The sequence below is a fragment of the Sphaeramia orbicularis genome, chromosome 22 (genome assembly GCF_902148855.1).
Source record: "Sphaeramia orbicularis chromosome 22, fSphaOr1.1, whole genome shotgun sequence".
Taxonomy (NCBI): domain Eukaryota; kingdom Metazoa; phylum Chordata; class Actinopteri; order Kurtiformes; family Apogonidae; genus Sphaeramia; species Sphaeramia orbicularis.
In genome coordinates this window covers 12,843,374-12,855,566 of record NC_043978.1, presented here as the reverse complement: position 1 = coordinate 12,855,566, position 12,193 = coordinate 12,843,374, and the positions used below count along the sequence as shown (strand labels likewise).

General features: G+C 37.2%; 1 protein-coding gene across 1 annotated transcript in view; it reads left to right on the top strand.

Moving 5' to 3' along the window:
* Window positions 1-12,193, top strand: part of kcnh5b (potassium voltage-gated channel, subfamily H (eag-related), member 5b) — a 492,331-nt gene that overhangs the window by 215,482 nt on the left and 264,656 nt on the right. Inside the window, exons 7-8 of the mRNA XM_030127455.1 lie at window positions 7,620-7,777; window positions 10,445-10,716. Of these exons, the coding sequence (XP_029983315.1) occupies window positions 7,620-7,777; window positions 10,445-10,716 (430 nt within the window). The remainder of the gene's footprint in view (window positions 1-7,619; window positions 7,778-10,444; window positions 10,717-12,193) is intronic.

The following is a 12,193-nucleotide window of genomic DNA, read 5'->3' as shown; positions in this document are numbered from 1 at the left end:
TAGTTTAGTTGATTGTCTTCCGATTTTTTTACACCAAGAGGGAGACAAATAAATCAAAAAAAAAAAAAAAAAAACATTTATGGAGCTAAATTAACCCTTTCATGCATGAATTATGAGAGCCTTAATTTTTTTTTTTCCCAAGTGTTTTTATTCCTCTAGGCATTGAAAAAACAATGCGATTGACATTTTTTTTTAACCTATTTTTCATGGAGTTGCAAAAATGTCCTTTCAGCTGGACACCATGTATTTCATTTTCGAAATGAAGAAACATATTTATTGATATTCTGTGTGAAAACTATGAAGCTAATCTGATGTTTTCTCACATTTTAACAAACTCTAAAACTGGTCATTACTCACTCCATGGAGATAATATGCTTTTTGTCTAACCCATAAAAACCCAGTGCTATTTTTGTCATCATTTTGTTCAAAAAAAAAAAAAAAAGTTAATTACAGTCTAATAACAACAACAAGCAACTGATTTACACTCAAACATGTTAGTGCAGATCAGATTTATGAAGAACAGCAAAGTTACAGTAATTATATGAACTCCAATGTATAGGATAATGCATGAGCGTCCACTGTGTTAGCAGATATGGAACTAAAATAACAAAATCCATGAATAGAACAGCTGTAAAACAGTTGTCCACTGTAGTGACCACTGTGCATGAAAGGGTTAAACACACTGAATATTAGGGATGCACCAATCCGATACCAGTATTAGGCATCGGCTCCGACACTCAGTGTGCGTACTCGTAAAAGTAATCCAATACAAATGCACGATACCACTTACGGCCGTGTGACATTCACAGTTCAGTGCTGCAGGTACGAGGAGGAGGAATAATGTGTTGAGAGTGTGAAGAGTGTGGAGATTTTTCAAAATAAATGACGGTGATAAAAGTAACGCAGACTGCAAGTAACGTTACAGACACAGACAGATACAGACGCAGCGTTCTGTCCATCCTCTGCGTACATTACATCCGTTTTCCAGGTGCTGGAGGATGAGTACCCAGATGGAGAATACCAGCAGGAGCCGTGGAGGTAGAGCAATGGTCCCCAACCTTTTGTGTACTATGGACCGGTTTCATGCATGAAAATTTTCTGCAGAACGGTAAGAGGTGCGGGGGTTCCAATAACAAAAACCTTTGTCAGTTCAGAGCATGTGATCTGAAACACTTACACTGTATATCAGACAGTTACAATGATTCTACAGTAGAATATCAACTCAGCCTAATGCAGAACCAGTGGAACCCTGGACTTGTTTCCCTGCAACTAGATGGTCTCATCTGGGGCTGATGGAGACACACAGTCTAGGTGTGTTCTGTATGTCCAGTCTACTACTTGGTAATTCATCATCGCAGAAAACTCAGCCACACAAAAATATGAGGTTGGAAACGGAAGAAGGACTTTCAGGGCTTTTGTGGTGATATCTGCATATTCTGCTTTGACTTTAATCCAGAATGCACAGAGGTTTGAAGTTGTCTCAAACATGGATTGATGTGCTGGAGCAGTTTGGAGGCGCTTGTGTGTCGCCTGTTGGGATGAACCTGGAACTTAGGCAGGAATCCTGATATTTCCTTCTAAATGCAGCTTTCTGTTTGCAGTCTGTGACCCTTCTGCAGTCTGTGACCCTTCTGCAGCCTCATCGTTTCCTCGTTTCTTCCCGAAAAAGTTCTCCAGTGAATTTTGTTTTTGGCTCATTTCTTTAGCTTGTGTTACTACTGATTCATGAAATGAGCACGTGAGTCTAGCGGTTGTGAGGCGAGGGCGGAAATGGTTGCTTTTCAAAATAAAATCTCCGGAAGACTAATGGAAAAAATTGCTTTAATATTAACCACAACTTTTTTTTCTTTACGGCCCGGTACCAAATGATCCACGGACGGGAACCAGGGGTTGGGGACCGCTGAGGTAGAGGATCTGTTCAAAGAGCCACCGTGTGAGTTAAAAACTACTGGCAGATTTAGGACAGCTACCCAGGGCTGAGCCAGTTTACATCCTACTGATAATACTATGGAGGTATGGAGCGGGGCGGACCACCGCCAGCGGAAGTGAAAATGAAACTTATCGCTCATTCACCTTTCCTCTACTTGCAGAAGCTGCGCTTTTAAACCTTACCAGCAAAATGCTGCAACATTAGTATCACATTAGTGTTACCTCTGTTGTCTCCATATTTATTGTTACTGACTTTCTTCTTTTCATAAAACTTTCCTCTTCTTCATGGTATTTGTCCAGTATGGTTAATTCAGAGCGGCGCCCCCTGGTGGATTAATTGACAAACGCTCATTCCAACACATTAAATTTCAGTAGCAGCACTTTGTTCCAGTCAGACTAATGACAACGACAATAAAGCACATTTACAAAAGGAACTAAGAACTGGAATGGGATTATTAAGTACTCATGTCGGTACTCGTTATCGGCAAGTACTCTAATGTAAGTACTTGTACTTGTACTCAGTCTGGAAAAAAGTGGTATCGATGCATCCCTAAAAAAAAAAAAAAAAAAAAAAAAAAAAAAAAAAAAAAATATATATATATATATATATATATATATATATATATAATATTGGAGTTTTTAGGTTTTTACCCGTTACTATAGTTTGTAGAAGGACCATCTGTTATGTTGACCATTGATGAATGTTCCAGTTCTTCTGATTAGTTAAATGTCAGTAATCAAAAGCTAAAAAAATGGATGAGGTTACTGGTTAATTTTCAAGATCCACAGATGGATGTACAACAAGAAAAGACTTTGAATGTATTTATTTATTGCAGTGGTATACAGATTGATTGATTGATTGATTGTTTACTTTGAGCATGTGAAACTAGGAAAAAAAAGACAAGAAAACACAATATGTCTAAGTTCTCATTTGCCCAGGTCAGCGTTCTTTTCTGTAGTTCTTCTCGGTTCAATGTTTTAATGTTTTGGGGGTGGCTATGCGGCTATGGCTCAGATGGTAGAGCGGGTCGTCCAATAACCGAAGGGTTGGCGGTTTGAATCCTGCTCTGTCTTAGTCAGTCTGTTGTGTCCTTGGGCAAGACACTTCATCCTCCTTGCCTCCAGTGCCACTCACACCTGTGTATGAATGTTCGGTGGTGGCGCAATGTAGGCGCACGCTTCTGTCAGTCTGCCCCAGGGCAACTGTGGCTACAAATGTAGTTTACCACCACCAGAGGGAGAATGTGAGAGCGAATGAATAATGGGTCGATAATATAAAGCACTTTGAGTGACCAAAAAAGCGTTATATAAATCTAATCCATTATTATTATAATGTTTCTCTCTCATCCAAGAGACTTCCTCAGTTCTGAAGAAGAACTGAAGAAGTCTCTTGGATGAGAGATGAAACATTTAAAAAAAAAAAAGAGCTAAACTAGTCCAGTTGAACCGAGAAGAAAGAAAACACAATGATTGTCCAACATTTACTGAAATAATTAACTCTGAAACTAACTTTCAACTGTTTTCCATTTTAAGTTTCACTTTTCTATTTAAATTCTGGATTATTTTTCATTCATAGTGTATTTTGTGTATATACAGCTGTTGAAAAAAATATTAGACCACCCCTTGTTTTCTTCAGTTTCTTGTTCATTTTAATTCCTGATACAACTAAAGGTACATTTGTTTGGACAAATATAATGATAACAACAAAAATAGCTCATAGTAGTTTAATTTCAGAGCTGATATCTATCCATTTAACATGTTTTCTTAATAATAACCAAAATCACTTCAGTTCTTCCATCCACATCTATGGCATTGTACTGACAAAAACAGTGCTTTTAGACATTCAATGTTTTCTGTCTGTTTTAGTCACATCATACACACAGGAGTTTGTACTGGATCACATAACCATTGTTTTTGATGACTTTTGATGGTCTAATAATTTTGTCGATGTCTGTCATCATGTTGTCCTGTCGCTTCTGATATAAAGTTGGATTTCATGCTGTGATGCCACATGATGCTCCACTAGACTGGACGTTGACCCAAGTCTAGATTCATCTTCTTTTTTTTAATAGATTAACAGTTATGATGCCGTCAGATTTACTCATTATTTAGTTCAATGTGAAATAAATAAAATGAACCCAATCTGAGTTCCTGTTCAACAAGATGAAAACATTGAAACATGCCACTTTTTTTTTTTTTTTTTAGCTGAGAATGGGAATGAAAGATGCATGAAAATTACTTCTTAATTAAACATCACAGCGATCACAGCTTCTGATCTACAATAAAAATGGTCATGTTATTATGTAGAAACCACAGTGTGATATGAAATTATGACAGGATAATGAATTTAATGTTACAATGACTGATGTCTGATTGGTTTTTGTGTGATTATCTCTTATAGTGAGAATAAATAAATGTTTACTCAGTAGTAAAACTCGAAGGAAAATATTTAGTATTTAGTGTTGTTGAACTGTTTTGTCTAAAATACCAGGACTGAATCCCTTGTGTGTTTGTGTGTTGTGTGTCTGTGCACACGTGTATGGAAGTGTTCCATTGTGGGTGTGCACATGGCCTGCAGCCGTGGTTCTGCTTTTAGATGGACCTTTGGCTTTCAGACGCCTCAACATGTACAGTAACACCGCTGCTGTTTGTTTGCCGTCCCGTTACAACACACTAACGTGACATATTCAGTGTGTATTGATGCTTCAGGCCTGTTGTTTTTAGTGTTGTATTCATCCTACACTGTCACCGCTGAGACTGACCTGTTTAGCATAACAATAATGAAATATCACCTCCAAAAGCAGGGAAATAAGGAGTTGTACATTTATATTTCCTGATTATAAACATCTGTTGGTGAGATTTACATGTGTTTAGATCAAGTTTAATTGTAGAATGATACAATGGAGCATGCAATAGGCTGAAAATCACACACTTGTAGCTCTGTGAGTGGATTTTTCTTATAATGAAGGCAGGGAGTTGTATGTATGAAGCACTCTGGGGAAAATCTGCTCTTTGAGAGGTTTGTGGCAGCAAGGGGTTTCCTGTCTTTTATAATAATAATAATAATAATAATAATAATAATAATAATACATCTTTGTGCAGCACTTATCAAAATACACTACACGATACACTGCAAAAATCTAAATCTTACCAAGTGTATTTTTCTCATTTCTAGTCCAAATATCTCATCACACTTAAAATAAGACATAATCACCTAAAGAGGAAGTTTTCAGTGAGATATAAGAACTGATTTTTAGACAATAGATCTGGAAAATCTTATTTCAAGAAATCTTACCAAAATAATTTTCACTTGTTCAATTGGGAGATTTTTTTGCTTAATTCAACATTTTTTTTTTGCTTAATTCAACATTTTTTTGCTTAGTTCAAGCAAAAAAATCTGCCAGTGGAACAAGTGAAAATTATCTTAGTAAGATTTCTTTAAATAAAATTATACAAGTTCAGTGACTCATGAGTGATTCTTAATGCTACATATCACAAATGCATGGGGTGCCCTTTTTTTTTTTTCCCCCAACACTGGATTATACTTCTATTTTACGTCATTTGGATCAGCTGTTATATACACTGTGCAAAAAATAGAATGGACCAGTACTTTACAGAGTTCAATGAGTTCAATGATTCTTAGTGTGATCTATCACAAATGCATCTGGTGTCCAAAAACTTTTTTCCACCACTGTATATTACTGGTGTTGCCTTTTGATATTATATATTGTCTGTCTGTGTTGTCTGTGATGCTAATTGTTAGCATCTCTTTGCTAGAAATCTGAGTTCAACAAGTGGTTCCAGGCACAACAAACCCCGCCCCTCGCACATATTGTAGCTTATTTTGGCCTCGATCCAGCTGATGGCATAATATTGTTAAATTTGCACTAATGCACTTGTGAATCACTACAGACCTGGTCGAGCAATAGGGGGCATTTTCTTTTAAAATATAGTGGTGCTGCATTGTGGAATTCTCTCCAACATGTCGTTAATGTTTCTGTCTTTGTCTGTGTTCAAGAACAAATTAAGACATGCTTTGTTGGGTGGTTATTATTTGTCTGTTTTGAGTTTTACTTTGTTATAGTTTATGTTCCCATTTACCATTCTCATTAAATCTCACTTTGGCCTCCATACACTGTACACTCTAAAAGCACTTAATAAGTGATTATATATATTTTTTTAACATTAGATTTAAAATAATATTAGATTTTTTGCTCTCTTGTGTCAAATTTATGCATGGATTGTGTATACCACCATCCAAAAGTCCCCAAAAGTAGCAAATCCTTCAGGAACAAATTGTTTTTCAGAAACATACAATAACATAATTTTATTCTTGCGACTGTGTCATTTCCAACAAGCTAAGGACTGTCATAGTTTGGCTACACACCATCTGTTAACTGGACTGGGCTGTCAGCTGGTCAGCTGATAATGCAGGGGTGTCAGACTCATTTTGGTTCAGTTCCATTTTTAGCCCAATTTGATCTCAAGCGGGCCAGACCAGTAAAAAAAAAACAGACTTAATAACCTTTAAATAATGACAAATCCAAGTTTTTCTTTTTATTTAAATACAAAAATAAATAAATAAATTATGAAAATATTTACATTTTACAAAAAAGATGTGAATAACCTGAAAAAACAGAAATTTCATTTCAAAAATTAGTGCAATTTTAACAATATTATGCCGCGACTTATTATTTATATATATACATTTACACACAATGTAATTTGCATATCATGTCTATTCATGTGTTGATGTCAACATATCAATTGCCTCTATATATGTGCCAAGTTTGAAGAAATTGGAAACAAAACTGATGTTTTTATAGACATTTGAAATTTTGGCCATGATAAGTAAATGGGAGGGGAAAAAAAGATTTAAAAAATTCCTAAAAAGTTTTAACTTTTACCTACTTTACCCAAAATGAAATGACATCTTTTCTGGGTCACTGGCAATCTATAAACCAAATTTGATATGAATTCAACGAGTAGTTTTGTTGCTACAAGCATTTGAAATTTTGCCCATTATAAGTAAATGGGGAAAAAAAAGATTTTAAAATTCATAAAAAAAAATGTTAACTTTGATCATCTTTTCCCAAAATATAATCAGATCTATTTTGGGTCACTGGAAATCTATGAACCCAATTTGGTTTGAATTCAACCAATAGTTTTGCTGCTAGAGGCATTTGAAATTTCGCCCATTATAAGTAAATGGAAAAAAAAAAAGATTTTAAAAATTCATAAAAAAATTTAACTTTGAGCTGCTGTTCCCAAAATGTAATCAGATCTATTTTGGGTCACTGGCAATCTATAAACCCAATTTGGTATGAATTCAACCAAAAGTTTTGCTGCTAGAGTGTTAACAAACAAACCAAACCAAAAACAATACCCCTTGCCTCCCCTTTTTTTTTGGGGGGGGGGGGGGCAATAACTCCGCTCTTTCCCATCTTCTCTAACTAGAGGCTCAGTTTCTCTTTACCTGTGGCAGTTTTAGGACACCATAAATGTCTTTCTTGCGAAAACATCTTGAAAACTTTGCTACAAACTCCCAGATGAGAATTCCATCTAAATGCTGATGCGATGAACATTTCCTTTAAGGAGAACAGACTTTCCCCTCTTCTCTTCCCCCTCTCACTACACCTCTCCTCCTTCCTCCTCCTCTTCCTCATGCTCTTCATCTCTTTCCCCCTCAGGGCATCAGCAGTCTGTTCAGCTCTCTCAAAGTGGTCCGCCTGCTGCGTCTTGGCCGGGTAGCTCGGAAACTGGACCACTACCTGGAGTACGGTGCAGCCGTCCTGGTCCTGTTGGTCTGCGTGTTCGGACTGGTGGCCCACTGGCTCGCCTGCATCTGGTACAGTGTTTTTCATCCTCTCATTGCTTCACAGTTTAGTGCCGTTTAAAGCCTCCCTCCCGCTGGCTGCTGGGATTTACCCCGCTCCTAAATGTTTCTAATTGGTTGTGTATGCTAAACATGGCTCCCTAACTCCCATCTGTACATCACCAAGCATCTGCTGCTGTTCTACAACTCTTACAACTTCACTCAAATGCTAATTTCGGTATAGCCCAAAGCAAACACAAACTCATAAACATTAAACTCAACAAACTGGTGCGTACAGTATGTTCACTTATACTTTCCATTTTTGGATGACTGAGTCTTCCAAGACCTCACATTGCATTTATCCTTGTAAACTTTTATATTAACACTGAAGGGAAAAGTGCATCAACAGTTTTCTTAAGGGCTCAAATAAGCAAATATTTGTTGCTTGTTCCCTTAGAATGCTCTTACATCAATGATTAATTACTTTAATAAACTTGTTTAAAGAAAGAGTGTGTAGGTTTCAGGGGAATGTGTTCAGCTCAGGTCTGATTTCACAGTGTTTGTACTGGTTCAGATGCACATTTGGTCAGATTAAGAGACCATGAAGTTGTAAATTCTTACAATATTGTGAGCAACGTGTGTGTGTGTGTGTGTGTGTGTGTGTGTGTGTAGGTGTGTGTGTGTGTATGAAGATACAAATCAGTCAGAACAGGTACAAGGTTTTTGTCATAACTTTTTAGTCAACTCCAACACACAGTACAGTCCAACTCAACTCTCTGTCTCCCACCTTCTCTTCCTGTCTCCCAGAACAGCCCCCCCCCCCCCCCAGGCAGAATCCCTGATAACGGAATATTTGTATTTTTTATTTTACCTGTATTTAATCAGGAAGTCCCATTGAGATTAGGAATCTCTTTTACAAGGGAGACCTGGCCAAGGTATCAGCTATGCAAAGTCCAAACAACATAAAACACATAGATGATACACAATGAACAATAAAACACAATAACAGCTACTCCAAAAAAGGGAAACCAGTGACATTCCTCCTTCACTGCGTTCTCAACTTAACATTACTGTAAACTTATATGTGTAAACAATCATACAGTAATTCTGTAAGAACATAAAACCATGTCTGTATAACAGCGTCATAAACATGTCTTTACTATTACTGTGCTTATGTTTACAACAGAATATTTGCTTATTATTAGCATTTCCCATTTTCACTCTTATAATATTATGGCTGTGAGAGGTGACATTGCATGTTGATTACTGACTGTCATCGTTTTCTTCATAATGAGAAAGTGGTGATAGCAACCAGTAGACAATGCTGTGAAACATTGTGTGTGATACTGACTGTTTGTGTTGTAAAGTCCTTAAAAGTCCTGAAAGAATAAATGACTCTGGGTTTGTTTCCACCATATCGGTCGTCAATCCTTCAGAGAGAACAAGTAGTAACAAGTGGTTCCAGGCACAACAAACCCCGCCCCTCACACATATTGTAGCTTATTTTGGCATCGATCCAGCTGATGTCATCATGTGTATGCATGTGTTGATGTCAGCATATCAGTTGCCTCTATATATGTGCCAAGTTTGAAGTCAATTGAAACAAAATTGATGTTTTAATAGACATTTGAAATTTCTCCCATTATAAGTAAATGGGAGAAAAAAAACACAAAAAAATCATGAAAAATTTTAACTTTGACCTACTTTTCCCTAAATGTAATCACATCTATTTTGCATCACTGGCAATCTATAAACCCAAGTTTGGTATGAATTCAACTAGAGCTGCAACCAATTAATCAACTCAAAGTGATCCAAAAAAGTCATTCAACCACAATTCTCCTGAATCAAAGCTTTGTTTCCTTCATTTTTCTGCTGTTAAACATTGGTTCCACTGTTGTGTTTCACATGGACGCTTATTGTGACGCACAAAGAAGCTTCAGTTCAGGAAAACTGCAATAGAATATTTCCCTTCAATCAATTCGAGTCAGTTAATCGAATTGTGAATTTTTGCATTTGCTTCAAGCACCTAATCAATTAATTGGTTGCAGCTTTAAATTCAGCCACTAATTTTGCTTCTACAGACATTTGATATTTTGCCCATTATAAGTAAATGGGAAAAAAACAGATTTTAAAAAATCATAAAAAATTGTAACTTTCACCTACTTTTCCCAAAATGTACTGAGATCTATTCTGGGTCACTGGCAATCTGTAAACCCAATTTGCTACGAATTCAACCAATAGTTTTGCTACTAGAGTGTTAACAAACAAACAAACAAACAAACAAACAAACAAACAAACAAACAAATCAAACCAAAAAAAAGTACCCCTTGCCTTCTACTCCTTTGGAGTAAAAATAGTAATTGTATGGCTCTGAAGTAACGGAACAGTGTAGACGACCAAAAACATGTTGGTCTTTCTTTGAGGATATCACAAAGTGCCCTACATTTGGCATAAACTATTGTCCACTTTGACTCTACTGGGAACATCTAAAGCAGTTAAGCAGCACCTGGAAGTTTATTCCAAATTTTGGCTTCATTGAGTTTTTATTGTATATTTGTTGGATGTTTTAGAGTTTTTGTTTGATTATAGTCATAAATCTGATTCATAGATCCATTATTGGCCTTTCCCATCTCCACACCGTCTGTCTCGCTGGTTTTACCTCTCGTTGGTTTTGTTAAAGGTCAGATTTTGTCTCCACAGGTACAGCATCGGAGACTATGAGGTCATCGACGAGGCCACCAATACCATCAAGAAGGACAGCTGGTTGTATCAGCTGGCCATCAGTATCGGGTCACCATATCGTTATAATGCCAGCGGCTCCGGCCAATGGGAGGGGGGCCCCGGAAAAGACTCTCTGTACATCACATCTCTGTATTTCACCATGACGAGCCTCACCACCATCGGCTTCGGAAACATCGCCCCCACCACGGATGGAGAGAAGATCTTCTCTGTGGCCATGATGATGGTTGGATGTGAGTATCACATGGCCCTTTAATCGCTTTGTGTTGCATGGTTTCTGGTGGTTTATGGTGTCCCTGGTCTTGGTTTTAGTCTCTCTGATTGTGGTTTGGTTTTTTTCTGCTCATGGTTGTGGGGTCTCTGCTGATTAATTTAATGTCTCCTAGTTTTGCTGTATCTGCCGTGGTTTTGGCTTCTGTATTTGAGGTTTTAGCATCTCTGCTCATGGTTTTGGTGTCTCAGATCATGGTTTTAGCTTCTCTACTTGTGGTTTTGGTAACTCTGGTCTTGGATTTGGTGATGCAGATTATGGTTTTACCATCTCTGCTCATGGTTTTGGTGACTCTGGTCATGGTTTTGGTGTCTCAGATCACAATTTTGGTGCATCAGATAATGGTTTTAGCATGTCTGCTAATGGTTTTGGTGTCTCAGGTCATGGTTTTAACATCTCTGCTCTTGGTTTTGGTGACTGGTCATGGATTTGGTTTTCTCTGCTCATGGTTTTGGCGCCTCAGATCATGGTTTTAGCATCTCTACTCATGGTTTTGGTGACTCTAGTCATGGTTTTGGTGACTCTAGTCATGGTCTTGGTGCCTCAGATCATGGTTTTAGCATCTCTACTTATGGTTTTGGTGAGTCTAGTCATGGTTTTGGTGACTCTAGTCATGGTTTTGGTGTGTCAGATCATGGTTTTGGTGTCTCAGACTACGGTTTTAGCATCTCTGCTAATGGTTTTGGTGTCTCTGGTCATTGTTTTGTCTTTACTTATAGATTTATTGTCTCATGGTTTTGTTGTGTCTTCTCTCATGGTTTTGGGCCCAGCTAATTTTGTTTCTTCTGCTCTTTTGGTGTGACTGATTTGGTGTCTTGTAAATTTGACATTTCTTCTCATGGGTTGGGGTTTTTGCCAGTACATTTAGTGTCTTCTCCTGGTTTTGTTGCATCTGCTGATGGTTTTAATGTCTTTTCTTGTGATTGTAGTGTTTTTTGCTGTGTCTGATCATGGTTTTGATTGATCTGGAGCTGCTATCTCTGGAAGTGTTTGTGAAGATAGAATTTTATCTAGATATATGTAGAGAAATCAGCTTATTTTTGGTTGTTTTATTGATTGTCTTCAGTATTTCACAAATCTTACATGTAATGCCTTTTAACCATCTGTTGAAGATGTGATATTTGTGTGGACACGTTAAAAGCCATCCATCTGTCCATGAAGATTGACTTTTTCACCAGATCTTAACCTGTCTGCATGGAATTGCTCTTCAGGACTCTGCAGACAGTAAAGTTTTATCAAATTGAACAGAAAATATTCAGTTTTATTAATTTCTCTGCAGTGGGATTCATATTCCTAACAGCTCCATATCCTCATTACAAAGCGTTGGCAGTACACAGCAAATATAGGCATGAAAAACAATCTATAAATAATAGAATCAGAGTATTTCTCAGGCTGCATTTATCATAATACAAAGAGGCAGAGGTAGAATTATTTAGCTG